The sequence below is a fragment of the Lotus japonicus genome, chromosome 6 (genome assembly GCF_012489685.1).
Source record: "Lotus japonicus ecotype B-129 chromosome 6, LjGifu_v1.2".
In the NCBI taxonomy this organism is placed as follows: domain Eukaryota; kingdom Viridiplantae; phylum Streptophyta; class Magnoliopsida; order Fabales; family Fabaceae; genus Lotus; species Lotus japonicus.
This window is the reverse complement of record NC_080046.1, coordinates 14,082,096-14,103,767: the sequence shown is the minus strand read 5'-3', so window position 1 is coordinate 14,103,767 and position 21,672 is coordinate 14,082,096. Positions and strand designations below refer to the sequence as shown.

General features: G+C 37.2%; 2 protein-coding genes across 3 annotated transcripts; one reads left to right on the top strand and one right to left on the bottom strand.

The window, feature by feature from the left end:
- The first annotated feature begins 3,977 nt into the window (after positions 1-3,977).
- LOC130724949 (cation/H(+) antiporter 15-like) lies at positions 3,978-7,431 on the top strand. The gene is made up of 3 exons (XM_057576216.1): positions 3,978-4,319; positions 4,679-5,686; positions 6,160-7,431. The coding sequence occupies exons 1-3, from the start codon at positions 4,092-4,094 to the stop codon at positions 7,429-7,431; spliced, it is 2,508 nt and encodes an 835-aa protein (XP_057432199.1). The 5' UTR covers positions 3,978-4,091.
- LOC130722453 (putative ABC1 protein At2g40090) lies at positions 6,975-19,790 on the bottom strand. Of its 2 annotated transcripts, none has more exons than XM_057573182.1 (11): positions 19,569-19,790; positions 18,823-18,977; positions 18,567-18,692; positions 18,356-18,451; positions 18,116-18,216; positions 17,707-17,743; positions 10,770-10,988; positions 10,263-10,374; positions 9,062-9,333; positions 8,553-8,666; positions 6,975-8,325 (listed from the first exon to the last, which is right to left on the bottom strand). In XM_057573182.1, the coding sequence occupies exons 1-11, from the start codon at positions 19,744-19,746 to the stop codon at positions 8,110-8,112; spliced, it is 1,626 nt and encodes a 541-aa protein (XP_057429165.1). In that variant the 5' UTR covers positions 19,747-19,790; the 3' UTR covers positions 6,975-8,109. The 2 variants fall into 2 exon arrangements, with proteins under 2 accessions (XP_057429165.1, XP_057429166.1); XM_057573183.1 differs by having other exon boundaries at positions 6,975-8,319.
- Between the last annotated feature and the right edge of the window lie 1,882 nt (positions 19,791-21,672).

The window sequence follows — 21,672 nt, the reverse complement described above, 5'->3', positions numbered from 1 at the left end:
AAGGGTCTATGCAAAAATTTGTAAACTTTTGGATCAAAACACACAAAATATGTGAAATTTAAGAATCCAGGATTGAATTACGAAAAAAGGATAAACTGAAATGGCACAAACCATCAATCAGAACATGATAAACTCTTCTTCACGTAACATCATCTTACGGCATACCTCTGTCCTGATCGCGACATGTGGCAGAGGTAGAAATAGCAGCTATCAAATCTCTATGTGTCCATGGAAGCTTTGTGGACCCTCAGCACCAAATCAACTCCCTTTTCTTAGAATTATCATTAAATAAATAATAAGATAAATTAAGATAAAATCAAGAAATAAACAACCTAAATCCTAATCAAATCTAAACTTTAAAAATGTACTAAATAAAGATAGATAAAAACTACCAAAATCTAGCAAATCACAATAAAAAACTCATAAAATCCTGAATTAAATAAAAATATGAAAATTCAATAAAAATACCATAAAAATTCATTTATACTCTAAAAGTAACTCAAAAATAAAATAAAATATTTCATGAAATTAAAATTAAATAAATAATAAATAAGGATATATAAAAACTATCAAAATCTAGCAAATCACAATAAAAACTCATAAAATCCTGCATTAATTAAAAATCTGAAAATTCAATAAAAATTAATTATTATACTCTATAAATAAATGTAAAATAAAATAAAATATTTCATAGAAGTAAAATTAAATAAATAATAAGATAAAATTAGGAAATAAACAACGTAAATCCTAATCAAATCTAAAACTTAAAAAGGTACTAAATAAAGATAGATAAAAACTACTAAGTCTAGCAAATCACAATAAAAACTCATAAAATCCTGAATTAATTAAAAATATGAAAATTTAAGAAAAATTAATTAATATACTCTAAAAGTAAATCTAAAATAAAATAAAGTATTTCCTGGATTTAAAATAAAATAAATAATAAGATAAATTAAAATAAAATTAAGAAATAAACAACCTAAATCCCAATCAAATCTAATATTAAAAAAGGTATTAAATAAAGATAGATAAAAACTAACAAAATCTAGCAAATCACAATAAAAACTCATAAAATCCCGAATTAATAAAAAATTCGAAAATCCAATAAAAATTAATCAATATATTCTAAAAATAAATTAAAATACCAAATCTTATCTTTTAAATTAATATCAATCAATTATTTTAGAATATATAAAATTAAAACATATATCAATTGAAAATTATATCCTCTAACAAATTGACACGTTGAATAATTTTTATGAGAATTAATCTGGTGCTGACACGTCACTAAGAATTAATTTGGTGCTGACACGTCACTATGGAAGTTCTTCTTTTCTAATATATATTGATTGATAACCTTGTATTGGAACCATGAAATTTTGGACTTTGAGTAATTAATTGAAGATTTGAACTATGAGACTTTGGACCTTTGAAAGACCTGAACCTTGAGATTGGACTATGACCCTTTAAGAATATGAAGAAGACTTAATAAACTTAAAAGGTTAATTAACTTAAACTAGTTAAATCAAATTTTAATAGCCACAAGGGGTGACACAAGTGGTGAATGTGCATTTCCTTAAGGGATTTCGCCTAGGATTTTGGCCCGGGTTCGATCCCCTCTGAGGTAAAACATAATACATTTGTGGTCAGGGACATCACTACCGTATCCCAAGCCAGATTAGTCACTTGGGGCTCCTTTCCCCGTGGAGACTGGTGGCCAAAGGACAAAAAAAAAAATCAAATTTTAATGAAATAGTGTGATCATTAATTTGTGCAGAGGAACTTGGGAGGATTGTTGGAGACAACACTAATCAAGGCGATTAAGGTAAAGGGGGAGACGTCACTAACCATGATGGAGGAATAATATGAATAAATGAGTTTGGGCCCTCCTTAGGTCCCTTGCCAGTTTGATTATTTGCATTACTTGCAATGAATGTTTGTTTTGATTCATGTGTTTGATATTATTGGTGGATTTTGTCACGATTGACTTGATGAGTAACTCTTGTTGCTATTGTTACTATGGATATTGAGATTTGTTGGATTTCATTCTCCTATGATGATTTTGAAGGATTTACCTTAGCTCCGTGAGTAAGGTAATGTTGAAGAATGAGTCTTGGCCCCGTGGGCAAGTTTATGAGTTATGTGACCTTCTGGCTCTGTGAGCAGATTGTTTTAATGTTCCTTGGCTCCGTGAGCAAGGGCAAGTATATTGGTTTTCCTTGGCTCCGTGAGCAAGGGCATGTATATTGGTTTTACTTGGCTCCGTGAGCAAGAATAATCATGACAGGTTTTCTTGGTCCCGTGGACAAGATTCGCTTTGGCTCCGTGAGCAAGGCCTGAGGATTTATGTTTATCATTATGACTGTTTGATAACTTTACTACAATATGTTGTATTTTACTCATTTATGTTAGGTTATTCCCTCATGGGATTGAGTTGGAACACTTCTCACCCATCTGTTGTGCTTGTTTTTCTCTTACTTCTTTATCTTTAGTGGCTGATCGAGATGATATACAAGAAGACAGCTGAAGACTATATATAAGAAGATGGATGAGCGAGTTGCTATTAGCAGGAGCTGTCATTGTGTGATTATATATATATGTGTCTGTGTGTGTGTGTGTAGCCGTATGTAAATAAAGGGCTTTAGTTCCCTCGATCAGCTTGTCATGACTGATTTGTGTGGTCGGGTTCATTTTCATTCCCAGTTTGGCGTTCTCTATAACAATGTGTTGTATGTTGGTGTAATATAACTCGTACTTGATGTATGTGTGCAATACATATCTATATGGTGGAGTTTATGGTTTTGCTCGCATGTTTGCTAATACGGAATAAAATTTTAATTTACCGAAGTAAATGACAAGATAAGTTTACTAGCATAATACTATGAATGTGGGAAAGGGAATGAGTTGGGCCTCCACACTAAGTGACCCATATTTGTTCGTTTCATTAACCTCGACCACCGTCACACTGAAATGGGTTGAGGGCTCACAAAGATTTAAGGATAAAGAACTTGTATATGAAGAGAGGAAACCCAAATTTGGGTTGTCGTGAGGAAACAGAAGAGATGAAGGTCGTGCACCGTCATGGAGCTGCTTCTTTTTCCCTCCATCATTCGCGCATCGTAGCCATCCTCGATCTTCGTCGACACCGATCTATGTCGTTCCCACATGATTTGGGTCTTTTCTTGGCTGTGCTATGGTGGTTCCGGTGGAAGAGAGAAACGACGGTGGAAGATGTTGGTGAGAGGGGAGAGGTAGAGCACATGAGGCTATCATTCCTCTTTGTTCTTCTTCTTCTGGGTTCTTTTTCATTTGAATTAAAGTTAAAACAATAAAATGAGGTTAGTAAATAGGATTAGGAATTATGAATTTTGTTTTACTTTTTAATTAATAAGAGGGAGTATATTATATTTTTGCCCTTTCATCATCCTTTCACTACTAACCATCTATCTAAGAATATTCATAGATTTCAAGATCTAACGGTACTAAATTGAAGGACCACCCTAGTATTCACCTTACTTATTTATTTCATTTTGATAAATTATGTAAAATCAATTTTATCTGATGATATCATTAAAACCAACTCTTAAGTGTAACAAAAAAAACCAACTCTTAATTAAAATACAAATTTATTTCAAAGACAAAATTAAAATACAAATTGATTGACATGCATGTTGATGGTAAGTACCGAGTAATAGTAGTTAACTAATTATAATGAGTCAAAGAGGATAAACCATGAAGATTTGTTTTTTTTTTTGACATTCGAAGATTTATTAAAAGTTAATGGTTTTGCAATTTCTCATTAAATATGAGACAGAAATAGAAAAACCGTTGGGAATTTAATTTGTAACCACCAATGACATCAATTTCCCAAAGGTAATTAGAAAAAGAAACATGACATGGTTGTTTTTTCACTTTATCTAATTAAAACTTTGATTCATTCCCCTTATTAGAGCCCCTTATTAGAGGTTACATTAAAGGTGACCCAGAAGAAAGAATGGGGAGAAACTAAGGACCCAGAAGAACGAAAAGATATTGATACCACATTGATCCCAAATCATTTATGATCAAAAGAGAGGAATTGAATTGAAGCTATGGATCATGTTAGTGAGATTCAACATGAATATAACAAACGAGTAAAAATTGAAGGATGTTACGAGACAATCGTGTCTAATCCCAATGCAATATGGAAAAGTGATAGCATTCTAACATTCTACCTCCCTTTCTTTACAGCCCAAGTTGCTCTCATGTTGATCACCACTCGTTCTGCATACTACATCCTGAGACCCTTGAATCAACCTCTCATTGTTGTTGAGATTTTGGTAAGTAACATCCATCATGCTCAATTTAAAGATCAAATTATAGCATGTTATTAATTTACTATAGCACGCATAGAGTATTTATCAATTATTTTGTTTTTTGATCGGCAAAATTTTCTCTTTAGGGATTGATCCTAGACCTTTCCCTCCCCATATGTTTGTCAACTCTTACCACTTGAGTTATCTTTCGGGACATATCTTTCTGGTATTATTTAGGGATCCTCATATAACTTAATGCCCTCTATGTGCTTGCCAGAATGTTAGAATGTAAATTTACTATAAGATGAGACATGCATGCATCTATGAAATTACATAAATGGATGATTTCATTTCATATCTTGATGATTTTTTGGGTTTAACAGATAGGGTTCATGATAAGCCCGGAGATAATTGGGGGAACACCTTTTTATGGATCATCACTTGTCCCGCTAAGGGCAATAATTCCAATTGAAACCATGACACACTTTGGGCTGGTTTTCTTTGTTTTCATTGCTGGTTTGGACATGAATTTAGACACAATCCTACACGCAAGGAAGAAAGCTACAAGCATTGCTGTTGCAGGCATTATAATTCCAATGGCAATGGGGAGTGGAATATATTATTTGCTTCAAAGCATGTACAAGGGATCTCATGAGAATTTGGCAAATCACAACACATTCAAAGCATATTTGTTTTGGACCTTAACATACAGTGTCACTGGTTTCCCCATCGTTTCTCAAATCCTCACAAACCTCAAGCTCCTCTACACAGGTCTAGGACGAGTGGCCTTAACAGCAGCTATGATCACTGATTTCTACAACTGGGTCACTTTTGCGTTGTTGATTCCATATGCAATGAATGAAAAAACTGCCATCTACTCAGTGATCGCCACCATTGTGTTTGTCCTGTTTTGCTTCATTATCCTTCGCCCTTATATGGAGAAGTTGATCATCCGCAAAACCACTCACAATGATTGGGACAATTATCAGTTGTTGTTTGTGGTCATGGGAGCTTATGCTTGTGCATTCATTACAGATATTTTGGGGGCACACCCTGTTGTTGGGGCTCTTGTTTATGGAATCATCATACCTCGTGGGAAATTCACTGAGATGCTGATAAATAAGTCAGAGGATCTTGGGGTTGTTTATTTGGCTCCAATCTTCTATGGTAACTGTGGCATAAGACTCAGGTTCTTGTATACTGTTAGAACACAAGGTGTCACATTGGTCATGCTAACTATGTTCTTGACATGTATACCAAAGATTTTAAGCACACTAATAGCAACTCAATTTTATGGCATGTCTATTCTTGATGGTGTGGCTGTTGGGGTGCTTATGAACACCAAAGGTGTCCTACCCTTAATAATGCTCAACATAGCTTGGGACGAGCAGGTACTCCTATATTTATTTATTACTACCCCTATCCATGTTCCATATTATAAGAAAAAAATCTCTCATACATATTGTTTAAGAAATCTAGTTAAATTTGTTTAGTGCATTAAGTTTGTTCTCAATTACTATTCAACTTTCAAAATTATCATTAACAAACTTTTCTTAATTTCTATGCATCATTAATGCCCGAATAGTGGAAAGAGTGAGGCAGTTCAATTAAATAAGAACATTATTATTACAAAAATAATTAATGCACCATAAGCTTCAAATTGATTCTTACAAAAAGAACCAATGTGAACCACCAATTTGATTCTTATAATAAAGGTAGTGGTAGTAATACTTTATCAGTTTATTTCTTATATATATATATATATATATATATATATATATATATTGTAATGTTAATGTATATATCATATTTATTATTACTCCAATCCATGGTGTGTTTGATTATTATTATAATTTCATTTCAGATTTTGAGTGCGGAGTCCTTCTCAATTTTGACAGTAACAGTTCTCATGATGACTATCATTGTGCCAATAATTATCAATGTCATATACAAGCCAAGAAAGCTTCACAGGCAAAACAAATTAAGGACTATACAGAATTTAAAGGTTGATTCAGAACTTCGAGTTTTGGCCTGTGTCCATAACCCTCGCCAAACCACAGGAATCATCAACATCCTCGAGGCGTGTAATTCAAATAAACTTTGTCCACTACGTGTGATTGCTCTTCAACTTGTTGAAATGACAGGAACAACCACATCCCTTTTGGTTTCCCACATCAACCATCATAACATGCAACAAAGTGGAGCACATAATTCCCTTACCGAATCAGAACAAGACTTGGAAACCATCGCAAATGTTTTTGCAGCTTATGCAGAGGAAACTGAGAACACCACCAAGGTGGAGACCCTTGCTGCCGTGTCCCCCTACTCAACAATTCATGAGGACATATATAATGTAGCGCAAGAAAAGCAAGCAACTTTGATTATCCTCCCTTTTCACAAGCAATCAAGCTTAGAGGGTATCCTAGAAGATTCCAACTCTGCAATCAAGGACATAAACCAGAATGTCATAAGAGATGCGCCTTGCTCTGTTGGAATCTTCGTTGATCGCGGAATTGGGTCATTGTTCAAAGTGGATTTGCGTGTGCTCATGCTTTTCATTGGTGGTCCTGATGATCGAGAAGCATTAGCCGTTGCGTGGAGGATGTCAAAGCATCAAAGGATTCATCTCTCTGTTGTGAGGATCCTTTTATCAGGGGAAGCTGCAGAAGCAGATTCTTCATCATCATCGCATGTAGAATCTAAAGGGTTGTTATCTGCAGAAGTGGACAATGAAAAGCAGAAGGAGTTGGATGATGAGTATGTGAATTCATTTAGACTCAAGGCAGTGAACAATGAAGATTCTATAAAATATTTAGAAAAAGAGGTTCATTCTGCTAATGATATTTCAGAGGTACTTAATCAAATGGATCAAATTGGGTGTGATTTGTACATCTTAGGACAAGGGACTGGTAGGAACTCCATGGTCTTTTCAAATTTGATGAAACAGACTGATTGCCCAGAACTTGGAGTTATAGGGGACATGGTGGCATCAAATAACTTTGGTTCATGCTCTTCACTCCTTGTTGTGCAGCAATATGGGTTTGAGAGGATAGAGTTTGAGACTAGCACTCAGCAATCTAGTGAAGCATCTGCAAATAATGATGGTTCTGGGGAACTTTTTGTGAAGGTAGAATAGCATCACTGTTGGTTCTTTATTGGTGGTGATATGATATGGGTCTTTATGCATATGGCTTATGCCCAACCCCAACATGAATGGAAAAATGAGGTTTGACACTTGCAAAGTGCACACTATGTGTGTGGATATACATGCCTTGGGGTGGAGGAGGTAAATAGAAATGGCAAAGAGAAGAAGTGAAAAACTATGTTATGGCTGATAGTGGGAAAGTAGGAGTAAGAGGAGTTAAAAAAATTGGAAAGTAAGAAAATGAAATGAGAAAAGGTACACTCGCAACCATTGAAATTGCTGTCCAAACAGTTCTATATATTTTTCTTTTCCCATATTAATGGGGACGTTACAACACTCTGCATTACCTAATACAAGAATATACTGTAAAGCATACAGGACATCAAGACATGACTAATTCCTTTCCTTTCTCTCTCAAGTCTTAACCTATGAAGTGCATGTTCCGTTCCGTTTGGAAAGCCTCAAAATCATGTATCTTTGACTAGACATGATTTTGAGGATCCAAACATAACCAAGCACAATATAAATCAATCCGTCAACCCGTGCTCAAACAATGCCACAAATTGAGAAGGAATTTCTGACCACGGAGACAGAGAATATTATAAGAGCTTATTTCTCAAAAAATGTATCGTGTAAGAAGAAAATGAATTACGCAGATCAGGCATTCTTTCATGATGCCTGGTTAGACCAAGACAACGTCTTTCGTAGTTGCAGAAGCCACCATGCCATCTGCATTCCCCAAAGTCGAATTTCCATCAAAATCTTATCCAATCGAACACTAAACCAGGTTACAAGTGACTTGCTTTGTGCCATCTTTGCCTCAATGACAGCCTCAGAAGAAACCTTTCCAATGACAAAAAATGTCTCCAGAGACGATCCCTGTAACTGACCAAAATACCCGGGGAAAAAAAAATCAGAGCGAGAAATGTATCATTATATAAACAGAACCCGCAGCTCATGTATTCTCAAAAGCTATTTTCACTTATAGGTGCTGGACTGGAAATTTTACAATTTTGCAATTAGACAAACTATAGTTGTTTGAAGAGTATCATCAATCAATCAGATGTTGTGGTGTGTAATGTAGTGTACGGAAAACAAGGAATTGGATGTACCAGAATATTGTTGACGGATCGTAAACAGTCATTTGTCTTCAGCATGAGAAGAATCACACGTGGTAATCTTCTTAGAAGCTCTGAGATTTCATTGAAATATTGCGAAGCATACATCTGTGAAACAATTAGGAGACTCATTTCAATGCTTCTTTTCTTTCAGTGGCCAAGCATACTAGGATGATTATTTCTTAAATACTATTCCACTAGCTAAGCAAGAAAATGCAACTATGTAGAACATTATAGCATCTTGTAAACTCAGGTTCACTTTTATATTCAGTAAAAAGTGAACTGTGTTGTAATTGAACAGTTCCATATAACAAATAGTTACATGAGAAGAATTGAGAATTGAAAACCCTTTGGAAAGAAAACCAGCATGAGCGGTAGGTTTGAAATAATTCACAATGTTAGAGAAGAGGGGTAAAGTGCAAACATTATAATCCAAAAGAACATGAAACTATGATTGAATACCAAAATCCTGAAGAGAGAATTTCCATTAAACAATATCTTACCTGCAGTTCTGATCGATCACTCTCATTTCCCTGTATGACTAAATGGTCCATGGATGGATCGATGACTCTATTCCATGGTCTCATTGTTAGAATTCCAGCAAAAAGTGCATATAAGTCCTCCCCAGCACCCAGTTTTGCACTGTATTTCTTGATTGCATTAGCATCAGCAAATATCAATGCTTTCCATAGTGCAGCATAATTAGTTCTCATATTGAAGTCAAGCTCTTTATAGAGTCCATGGTCTAAAAGAATCAACTGTGGTTTTCTCCAGCCTACAGGAAAAAAGAAATAAATAAGTAAAATTAACAAGGAAAAAAAGTGAAAATCATAGGATATCCTACAATGTAGAAATTTTAAAAACCAGACAAGACAGCTGCAGGCAAGCAGAAAAGCCAAAAACTTCAATGGAACTAGATCACTGAAGTTTAAGGAGACAGTAGGCATCCACATTTGGATGAAAAAATTATGGTATTTGCAAACGAAAATTGCAGTATTATAAATTTCAAAGTCTAGAAAATATTTAATACGGGACTTTATATACTTTTGTCAGCACCAAGATTTTGAAATAGGGACGAAATTAAAAAAATAATAATTGCATTTTACAGTATATTATCACTTTTAAGTTTGCTATCTTCCTCAATCCTTCTACAAATAAAACAGAGAACTATATATGTAATGTGGGGAGTGTTCCCCTGTTCTAATGCATCAGTGCTGACATTGCTGCACATTTTTATTTACAAATATTCCAGTTGTTTATAAACAATGTAATGCACACTGTCATCAAGTGAACCACTGTAATGGCATTTATTAACGGTAATCACTAATCAGAGCCATTATTTTTCCTTCAAAATCTGAAACAGATTCTTAAACAGATTTTGAGTCCCCAAATCAAATCAATGCAGATTTTAGAAAAATGGATTTAAGATGTTCATCACAAAGAGTAAGTGCATAAAAGCTTCTCCTGGAAGAGCCAAATTTAGTTAGTCCAAGGTTTTGCTTTAAACATCCAGTTAGATAAGAAGAGAGACCCTCATACAGTCATACTTTAGATGAGAAATTTACTTTTTTTTTTCTTCCTTGTAGTAGCTAAACTAGCAAATCAATAGTCTAAGAGACCTAAAAAGATACAAAATAAAGGCTATGTCCGGACATTAAAGAGTTGTAGAAAGTGTTCAAGTTTGGCAAGGGCAGAAATCCTTACCTAGAATACCAGCTCTGCTAGAAGGCAATGGGCGAACTAATAAGTTCGCAGCATGTGGATCACAATGCACAAACCCATGCTTGAACATCATTTCAGCAAAAGTTTGACTAACCTGCAAATAATGATTACATTTTATAATATTCTTTTGCTGATGAACTTAAGAGGAGCCTTGATAAAACAGTTGGAGTTGTTGCCATGTGATTAAAAAGGTTCCAAATTTGAGACCTGGAATCAGTCTTTTGAAAATGCTAGGTAAAGCTGTTTACTATAACCCACAAAGTGGGTCTGACTCTGACGCTTCCCAAGACTACAAGTTTAGTGGGAGCAAAGCACCAAATTTCACGAGGAAATAAATCAGTCATCATTAACTTCACAAACATCATTAACATATGTTTTCAAAGATATCACAACACTGGCAATATGTGAGAAAAAAACATAAACACTGTCAACAGCAATGCTTGGTCATTGTACAAGCATCTATAATGAAACCCATAAGCAAAAACTTACCAGTGTTGAAAGTTCATGCGGATGGATCCCAAGTTTTTTTATGCTCTTAACATCATTTATATAAGCACCGTCCATAAATTCCATCGTTAGCAGCTTTGAGGTACTCAAAGTCCAATATACTTTGGGTGCATATACATAATTTGCAATATGAGGGGAAAACTTGCGAAAGTTCTCCAAGCACCTCTCACTGTTCTTAGCCTCAGTTAAAAAATCCAATTCCTGGCAGCCATGATTAACAAACCAAATAAAAATCATCAGGCAACAGAAGGAAATATTAAGGAGAATATAAATCAAACAAAAAATGATGAAGAAACGAAAAATTCAAAAATCCTACATATATCATGCAAAATTCTTGACTAAAACAGATATTAATCACATTAGCATACAGTATCTATAATACCTAGTAACCATATCAATGAAGGTAGGGCTATACATATCTTTTGAAAAAATCTTATGTAAATCAAAATTGTAAATATCATCAATGATTCTTAAACATTCACATGTAAAATAATAAGGTTTACAGTATAACTAGGTAAAATTTTAGAATAACATTCACAACCAAATAGTTCTAATCCAATTCCCACCTCTAGCCCCCAAAAACAAAGTTGTTCATGGCAACAAACAGAAATTGAAAATGAAGACAACTTGACATGAAAACCTGACAATAACAAAAGGTTAACTTTTATGAGGATCTCCATATGAATGAAAAATAGTTTAAGCAAAATTTTTCAACCCAAAAACTAATTCTAAAATACTACCATGGTTATTGATTTATGTGGGGAAAAAGGCAAGCATAAGAAAATATACTTTTTCCAAGCTTAGTTTTCTTTGAAAACATTGATTTATTAGTTAAACAATCTTTCAACATGTGTAGAATGGCTAATTAAGAGGAAAATATGGATATTTTGGGGTCAAAGATTACTTGGTTTATTTATAAAATGTAAGTGTAACTGAATCTAACATGTATTTATGCTTTGTTTGTTAGAAGAGAGAGATAGGGGAGACAGAGATAGAGAAGAGATAGCATGACACCTTTGTTTGGTAGGGGGAGGGAGGGGGGGAGAGGAGGATGGAGTGGTGGGCCACACTCACTTTTTTTAGTCTTCTCAAAATGAGAAGAGATGTGGAGAGAGGTATTATTTTTACCCACTTTTCAATTTTATCCCTCTATCATTATCATACTTATTTAGAAATATTTATATATTTATGGTTAAAATGTAATTTTACACAAAATCAATCTTCTCTCTTTCAACTCTCTATTCAACCAAACGAAGGGAGAGATAAGCCATGTCATTTTTTCTCTTCTATCTCTCTTCTCTTTTTATCATACCAAACAATCTATAAATCTACTCTATTTCTCACCTCTTTCTTTGTTCCCATCTTCTCTCTTCTGTACTCTCTTTATCTCTCTATTCTCTACCAAACAAAGCGTTAAGGTTCCTACTTCCTATGAAACAATTTTAACTCAATACCACTACAAAAATTAAATGAGAAGAAAATGACAAAAAAGTATACATCGACTAAAACTAAATTTTTAAGTTAAAAGACTGTTAATAACATTAACCAAGAGTCCATGACATATGAACTAGTCTGATGAGGTAACAGAATGGATTGCAAGAGTAATAAGATGAAATGGTGCTGGAAATGATTGTATTGATGACAGAAAACGATTACAGAATGAAAGATAGAAATATTGCTAGAAAACTCTAACAATCCCAAAGAGGAGCACTAATGGCTCTCTCCCCAAAAGAGATCTTACTCTCTCTCCTCTAACCGAAAGTTAACAATCATTAGTCCCCTAAAAGACATTCCAATATTCCCTTATACTAACTAACTACAGCTCAGCATTATGCAGCATCTTTTCCCTTCCTCCTCGTGTAGACTTTCCAAGCCTTGGGCCCGCCAAGGCCCATCATAGGATTTGGATTTCTATCAACTCCTTCTCCCTTAAGAACAGCCTTGTCCTCAAGGCAGAACTCAGGGAATTGGCCTGCAAGAGTCTCATTATCTTCCCAAGTGACTTCTTCTACAGATTTGTGCTTCCATTTGATCAAGCTTTGCTGAACCTCTCTGTCTCCATGCCTAACAGTCCTGATCCCAAGGATTGATTCAGGGTATACATCATCAGATTCCTCTATGCCCAGATCTGTAGGTAGTTCCCCTTGGACTTGATAGTTACCAATGGCTTTTTTAAGCACTGACACATGAAAAACTGGATGGATCTTTGACTCTGCTGGGAGCTTCAGTCTATATGCCACAGCACCCACTTTGGCTTCTATCTGAAAAGGACCATAGAACCTGGCAGCAAGCTTTTGATTAATTCTCTTAATCACAGAGTGTTGTCTATGGGGCCTGAGCTTGAGAAATACCCATTCTCCTACCATGAAACTCAAATCCCTTCTCTTCTTATTTGCATAGCTAGCCATTTGTTCCTGAGCTTTCTTCAAATGTGCCTTGAGCTGCCTTAGTGCTTCATCCCTCTCACTCAACTCTACAGCAACAGCAGCCACTTTGGTTTCATTGGTGAGGAACTTAACCACAGGAGGGGCCTTCCTACCATATACTACCTCAAAAGGTGTTTGTCCAATGGAACTGTGGAAAGTGGAGTTGTACCAGAATTCAGCCCAAGGAACCCAATGGGACCAGGTTTTGGGATGATCAGAAGCAAAGCATCTCAAATAGCTCTCAAGACACCTATTAATGACCTCTGTTTGGCCATCAGTTTCTGGATGATAAGAAGAACTCATCTTCAATCTAGTCCCCTGCAGTTTGAACAACTCCGACCAGAAATGACTCACAAATATAGGGTCTCTGTCACTGATAACTGAATTAGGAACCCCATGTAGCCTTACAATCTCTTTGGCAAAAACCTCAGCAATGGATTTTGCAGAATAAGGATGTTTCAACAGAATAAAATGGCTGTATTTAGATAACCTGTCTACTACCACTAAGACAGCTTCATACCCTTTTGATTTTGGTAAACCAGTGATGAAATCTAAAGATAAGTCTTCCCACACTGCATTGGGAATAGGTAGAGGCTGTAGCAAACCCCCTGGTGACACTGCACTGTATTTTTGTCGTTGGCACACATCACATTCCCTGACAAAATCCCTAACCCTTTTCTGCATTCCTGGCCAATATAAAGAGTCAGCTAACCTCCTATAGGTCCTCAAAAACCCCGAGTGTCCCCCTGAAAGAGAAGCATGGAATTCCTGTAACAGCCAAGGAATTGATGGGGATGTAGGTGCTAAAACCAATCTGTCTTGGTATAATAGAATTCCCTGTTGGACAGTAAACCCTGGCTTAGATTGTGGAGATTTCAAGACTTCCTGAGTGAGGTTCTGAATGTAGGGATCACTAGCAATCTCCTCCAGAATTTTCTTCCTATCTTTCCACAAAGGGAAAGACACCAGAGTGTGGAATTCACCCTCATCATAGCACCTGGACAAGGCATCTGCAGCCTTATTCTCTAGCCCTGGCTTATACTTTACCTCAAATTGATAGCCTAAGAGCTTGGCTAACCAACATTGCTGGTCTGGGGAAGAGACTTTCTGTTGAAGGAAGTGTTTCAAGCTCTTGTGGTCAGTGTAGACAGTGAATGCTCTTCCTAACAAGTAATGCCTCCAATGTTGGATGCATAAAACCAGGGCCATAAGTTCTTTTTCATAAACAGACTTTGCAAGGTTGCCATTAGATAGAGCTTTGCTGAAAAAAGCAATTGGTTGCCTTTGCAGCATTAACACAGCCCCTATCCCTCTCCCTGCTGCATCACACTCTACTTCAAAGGGCTTGGCAAAATTGGGCAGAGCCAAGACTGGGGAACTTGTCATAACCTGCTTGAGCTGTTGGAAAGCTTTTAGTGCTTCTGGATTCCAAGAAAAATTGTCTTTCTTGGTGAGCTCAGTTAGAGGTTTTGCAATTTTTCCATAGTCCTTAATGAATTTTCTGTAGTATCCAGTGAGACCCAAAAAACCTCTCACCCCTTTGACATTTTTAGGCTCAGGCCAATCTATAATGCATTGGACCTTCTCAGGATCCACTGCTACTCCCTTCCCTGAGATAATGTGCCCAAGATAGTCTATCTGTGCACAGCCAAATTTGCATTTGGCTTGATTGGCTACAAAACAATTTCCCAGCAGCACAGTTAAGACTAGATGCAAATGCTCCTTGTGCTCTAACAGATTTCTACTATAAATCAAAATGTCATCAAAGAAAACTAACACAAACTTTCTAAGGTAAGGTCTGAAAATGTCATTCATGATAGCTTGAAAAGTAGCTGGAGCATTCATTAAGCCAAATGGCATGACCAAATACTCATAATGACCATTGTGAGTTCTAAAAGCAGTTTTAGGAATGTCATCTTCATGTACCCTAATCTGATGATAACCTGATTTTAAATCAAGTTTTGAGAACATGCTTGCACCATTTAATTCATCTAATAATTCATCTACTATAGGGATTGGATACTTATCTGGTACCGTAGCTTTGTTCAATGCTCTGTAGTCCACACACATCCTCCAAGTATTGTCTTTTTTCTTCACCAAGATGACAGGACTGGAAAATGCGCTCATACTAGGCCTGATGATCCCTGCTTCCATTAGCTCTGCCACTTGTTTTTCTATCTCCTCTTTCTGATGATGTGGGTATCTATATGGCCTCACATTGATTGGACCATGTTCTGGACTCAAAGTAATTTGGTGGACCTTGCTTCTTTCAGGAGGTAATTGAATCTTCTTCCTGAAAACTTCTGGGAACTCTTCAATTACTGCCCTGAGTTGCAGTGGTATCTCAGCCACTTTCCTGGTGATTTCTGCTGATTGTAATTGAGGCCACCACCCCTCCAAATTCTCTCTGCCTTGAGTATCCTTTAGGAAGGAGTGAAGGTTGCTTTGGTTGCTATCATTTCCCTTCATTCCTTGTAGGGTCACCATCTCTTCCCCATGGACAAATTGCATTGTCAGAAGTTTCCAATCCATCACCACTTTCCCTAGTGTACTGAGCCAGGAAATTCCCAACACCAAGTCCAAACCCCCTAAGTCTAAGACCAAGGCATCAATGACTATCTCAATCTTCCCTAACTGAGCCTTAATTCCTCTACAAAATCCTGTAGTAGTCACCCTGTGGCCATCCCCCAACTTGATTCCCCTTGAGGAGATAGGGGTAATCTCTAGTCCCAGAGCCTTGGTAATCTTGGGGGAAATAAAATTGTGACTCGCTCCATAGTCAATTAAGATAAGTAAAGCCACACCATCGACTTGCGCTGCGAGTTTCATGGTTTGGTACTCCCCCATACAACCCAGAACACCCATCAGCTTGCATTCCACTGGTTCTTCTTCTTCACTCTCTTCAAGTTCTCCTTCCAGCATCACTATCTCACCATCCTCACCCATGGTTTCTCCTTCACCCAGAATTAATACTCGCAGTGCTCGCTCAGGACACTTGTGCAGCGTGGGATGATATTTTCCCCCACACTTAAAGCATAGTCCCTTCGCTCTCCGATTCTCTATCTCATCTGCTTGAAAGCTTCTGACCCCTCTCCACCGATCAGGGTTGCCGGTGCGATGGTCGCCGTCAGTTTTCCTCGCCGTCGACGACAACGACGAAGCTGGTTGCGCGTTCGACCCATACGAGCTAGAAGATCGATTCGGACTTGACCCACTTGATTTCACGAATCGGGTTGTGTCTCTACTTGAAAACCCGCTTCTATTGGCGGTTGGGCCGGCCCAATTCATTTGACCCGATCGCTCCAACCCGTTTTTCCTAACAACCCGTTTACCATCATCTTCTTCTTCTTCCCTCAATTCTTCCTCCACATCCTTCGCGATCCGCATCATCTCCATACGAGTACTCGGATTCAGTGTTCGCACCCGTCGTCGAATCGGTGGCTTGAGTCCACTCATAAAATAGCCCAGGTATTGATCCTCTGGTAACCTCCCCACTTGTGAGGATAACAGCTCGAAAGCCTCCACAAACTCCTCAACGCTACCGTTCTGCCTCAGCGTCGATAGTTCCTCAAAGGGATTCTCCAAGCGCCGGCCTCCATAACGCGCAATCAAAGCTCGTTTCAGTTTTTCCCTGGATAGCTCGTCTTCCGTCTCCATCAACAGATTGAACCAATGGATCGTCGATCCTTCCATGCTCAAGCGAGCCAGTTTCACCTTCAACTCATCAGGTGTGCCCTGTACATCAAAATAAATCTCAGCTCGAGTGATCCAAGCAACTGGATCATCTCCTTCAAACACTGGCAGCTTCACCTTCTTCCCGGCGAGGCGCGATTCTCCGGGACTGGAATCCCCAGATGATGCTTCACCCTCGTGAACCACTCTCTTTCCCATCTGCTTGCTCAGTTCAGTCAGCAACAGACTCTGTTGTTGCAGTTGAAGAGCAAGTTCTTGAAGCGTCGTGGTCACCGTACCCATTTGGTTTTCCAAAGCTTCCATACGATCAGTCATCTTCGGTGGCATCTACCAACACTGGTTCTCGTGGAATGGGATGATCCGGCAGGTCAGACCAATTGATGAGGTAACAGAATGGATTGCAAGAGTAATAAGATGAAATGGTGCTGGAAATGATTGTATTGATGACAGAAAACGATTACAGAATGAAAGATAGAAATATTGCTAGAAAACTCTAACAATCCCAAAGAGGAGCACTAATGGCTCTCTCCCCAAAAGAGATCTTACTCTCTCTCCTCTAACCGAAAGTTAACAATCATTAGTCCCCTAAAAGACATTCCAATATTCCCTTATACTAACTAACTACAGCTCAGCATTATGCAGCATCTTTTCCCTTCCTCCTCGTGTAGACTTTCCAAGCCTTGGGCCCGCCAAGGCCCATCATAGGATTTGGATTTCTATCATAGTCCACAAGGCAAGAACAAATAAGCATGGAGATATTTTTAGGCATTGGTAAGCTTTGAAGTTAAATACCAACTTGCCTTGGGCAAACTCTCGTTAATCTCATCAATCAACCACCTGCAGACAGAATTAAACAGAACATTAATAAAATAATCAGTGTAAAGCACCCAAGTGAAACAGAAGATAAATAGCTCTTACTATAAAGACAACTTAGACCATGATAGAATCAGGATCAGACTGAAGGTAAACATGTATGAAACTGACAGCTGGCTCTCTAACTAATATCAATTATCAACTAATCAGCTGATACAACCTAACTACTAACCTAAGGGATGCGAGTACCTATCAGACCATTCAGTTTTTTCAATGATTAAATGCATTCACATCCACTAACTGAGGTTAGTATGTCTGGCAATACAGATAGCTACTAAATCTCCCAAACTCATGAAGCTGGAAAGTTCCAAACAGCCAATAGCATGATTGAAGTACCTATAATCAAAACTGGGAAAGAACCTATGCAGAGTGTTCACAATCAATTCCACAGTGGCATGATCAGCAGCCGCAGTATCAGTCAGGTGAGTATGTTGAACCTGAACATTGACATAGTACATTAATGAACAAGAAGTACTCCTCATAAAGTGCTCACACTCAAATTCATGCAGAAAAAAGTTAATCCAAAATGCTCTTAATAATAAAGAAACAAAAAAGAAAATTAGCAACAAGTAGAACCTTGACTGCAACTTTTTGGCCATCATGTGTGCGGGCTACATGAACTTGTGCAAGGGAAGCACTTGCTATTGGGACTGGATCAAACTCAGAAAATACCTGCACATCAGAAGGAAAAATTCACCCACAACGAAAAACCGCAACAATGACTGTTAAAATTAATTACACAAAAATCAGGCATTTGTCAAGAGGGAATGAAACAAATAATCAGTACATTATCTGGTGAGTCTCCGAGCTCTTTCTTGAAGACATCACATACTTGCTCATATGAAGAAACTGGACATCTATTAAGCATAGACTCCCTCATTGTCTGAACATATTCTAGAGGAACTAAGTACTCCTGTCATTAAATAAACACACAACTCAGCATTTCCTATTGTGTGCTCACAGAACGACAATGGAAACTAATACATCAGTGGTCTATCTATCATTTTTCTCATAAAACAAAAGAAGAGAAAACCAAAGCATACCAACTGCCCAAGATGTTGTCCAAGCTTTATATAAATCCCTCCATTCGTAAAACACAGGTCTCGCAGTTTTTTTGCGGAGCGAAGGTGAACTTCATGCTTGGTTCTCTCCCTCTCACTACTTCCTTCCGCGAGTCCCCACAGCGAATATTCATAATCTAACAACGACACAAAATCAGAACCAGCTCAATCAATGCAATTTTCCAAGTTATGTGAACATACACAAATTTAACTCTAGAACTATTTCTCCATAATGCAATCCACCCCAATTTTCAACAAGTTCAATTTTCATAATTCAGTTCAGACACAACTCATCATAACTCCAGAGCTTCATTTTCACACTCCATAATTATCCAAGTTCTGTGAACATACACAAATTTAACTCTAGAACTATTTCTACATAATGCAATCCAACTCAATTTTGAACAAGTTCAATATTCGCAATTCAGTTCAGACATCACACAACTCATCATAACTCTAGAACTATTTCAGCACAATTTAACTCTAAAGCTTCATTTCCACATACATCACGTAAGCCTACACAGGCACACTCCATAATCCCCAAATCAGACAAGAATCACACACAAATTTAACTCATTCACGTCAATTTTCAACAATTTCCATTATCTTAAACCCCTAATCACGTTTAAGCATTCATTCTAATGATTCAATGAGGTGTAACAATGAGAATTGAGCTCGGAAATGGATGAATTTTGGGAACTAAGGAGGTTCGGTTAGATGTAGAGTACCGAAGGCAATGTTGGCGGCGGTGACGGCGTCGCGGAGGAGGCGACGGGGAACGGTGGCACAAAGCTTGAGCGCTGTTTCGGGGTCGTCGGAGGTGGCAATCAACGCCGCCGCGGATCCACCGCCCACGGCTGAGAGAACAAGGGAGAGCTTGGTACCCGCGCGCCATAACGAGCCCATGTTATTCGCAAGTGACAATCGGTGAAGTAGCTGTTGCACATTACATGTATTTCTTTTTTCTATGCATTAATAACAATATTAAATATTTATTAATTTTAATTTATTTTATAATTGTATTGTTTATTAGGCTTGAATATGTTTTTGTTCCTTTAAAATTAGGGTTCTTTGGTTTAGGTCTGTCTAAATTTTTTTTTTGAAAACACCCATAATTGTGAATTAATACTGAGATTTCAACCCTTATTGCCACTTTTCGTCCTTTAGACGAGAGACCTAATCCAAAGAACCATGAATTTAAAGGGGTATAAGACCTTGATAAAAATTAGTTTTAGTCCCTTTAACATCATGATTCTTTGATTTAGGTCCCTCTAAAATTATTATTCTTTGGTTTAGGTCCCTCTAAAGTCATGTCTGCGTCTGTTAGGTGATTTAGTAGATAATGGACGGAATGTGACATCATGGTTGAAATCTCAACATTATTTTCCATTTTGAGGTGTTTTAAAAAAAAAACACCTTAACTAAAGAACTCTGAATTTAGAAGGACTAAAAACATATTTTAGCCTATTTATTAATAATAAAACTGTTTTGATCAGCTCTTAAGCCATATATACAATCAAACGACGTAGTAGCTGGCCCACAAGGTCTGCTTTTAAGCATGTACCATAAGGGCGGTCAACGCGACCTACTTCAGGAATGAACCACCTCGGTTCAACAAGCAAAGTGTCCAAACAGCCTACATAAGCACAAAGACACGAAGTCAATTGTTCGCTCGGTAGCTCCACTTAAAGGACTAATCTCACACTTGTAGAGACTTCAACCACAGACACCAAGCCTATAAATACAAGTTCCTTCATTCGTTTATGTAACTTGTTATTTATTTTTAGCATTTTCTGATTTCTTCTAAGACTTATGGATTCTCTCTTTCCTCATTCACTGGTTTGAGCGTCAGAGTGTCTTTTGCAAGTACTTCCCTTACGCTCGAGGCCAGCACCACCACAGTCTCAGGCTAAGCCACAATTGAGCTCCGCCACCGAGCACGACAAGAGAAATGATAACTACATAATTTACCTATTTTTTCTTAGCAATTTAGGCACTTATCTGAGATGTAAAGAAATAACACAAGAATGGGTTTGAGTTGTGTTCTTATATAACGTAAGATTTTCAAACAATTATAAGTTTTAAAACTTATTCTTAAGTGGATAAAAGAACAGAAAAGTAAATAAGAGAAAAACAATCGTTTTATCATGGTTACCCCCAAAATGATAGAGTTACGTCAAGTCCTTGACTTTACAAAAATTTCACTATCCACCAGGTATCAAGGACTTCTCCTTTACAAGTATTCTCAAGGACTTCTCCTAACCCTGTATTATCAAAGGCTTATCCTAACCAAGTATTCTCAAGGACTTCTCCTTAACCAAGTATTCTCATGACTTCTCCTACAATCTTTTTTAAGATTGTTTACTTCTACAAAGTTCTCTTCTCACAAGAGGGATAGTAGAAAATTATGAACTACAAACTATTAGAATATGATATGACTCTATGCAATACTCTGAGTTCTAGATCTAGAGATATTAAGATACAAAGATTTGACACTTAAGAATTTTCTCTCAGACGGTATGAGGACTTTTTCACTTCTTGCTTGATGAAGATTTTGAATCAGATAAAAGGTTCTTGTGTTGGTGGTTCTTGTTTCTGAAAATCTTCAAGTCCTCCTTTATTACTTCAAGTGCTTCTAGGGTTTGTTCAAAGCTGTAGGAGCGTGTAAAGCACAACAAGTTATAGCCATTTGATTAAACAGTCCTTTCGTCAGGTGCATTAAATGCTTTGTACCTTTTGACTGAGACTTGTTTCAGCAACATGCATCTTGTCAGCCGATAGGTAACACTTGAGCTTTGTTCCCATTCTTTAGAGAGAGAAATAGGAAACTTG

Excerpts from the sequence above, each read along its gene's own strand:
- LOC130724949 (XM_057576216.1), top strand. The coding sequence starts at position 4,092 with ATGGATCATGTTAGTGAGATTCAACATGAATATAACAAACGAGTAAAA. Across the intron at positions 4,320-4,678 it reads TCATTGTTGTTGAGATTTTG|ATAGGGTTCATGATAAGCCC; the intron begins GTAAGTAACATC and ends TGGGTTTAACAG. Across the intron at positions 5,687-6,159 it reads ACATAGCTTGGGACGAGCAG|ATTTTGAGTGCGGAGTCCTT; the intron begins GTACTCCTATAT and ends ATTTCATTTCAG.
- LOC130722453 (XM_057573182.1), bottom strand. The coding sequence starts at position 19,746 with ATGGGCTCGTTATGGCGCGCGGGTACCAAGCTCTCCCTTGTTCTCTCA. Across the intron at positions 18,693-18,822 it reads GACAACATCTTGGGCAGTTG|GAGTACTTAGTTCCTCTAGA; the intron begins GTATGCTTTGGT and ends ATTTAATGACAG. Across the intron at positions 8,326-8,552 it reads GATCCGTCAACAATATTCTG|TTACAGGGATCGTCTCTGGA; the intron begins GTACATCCAATT and ends TATTTTGGTCAG.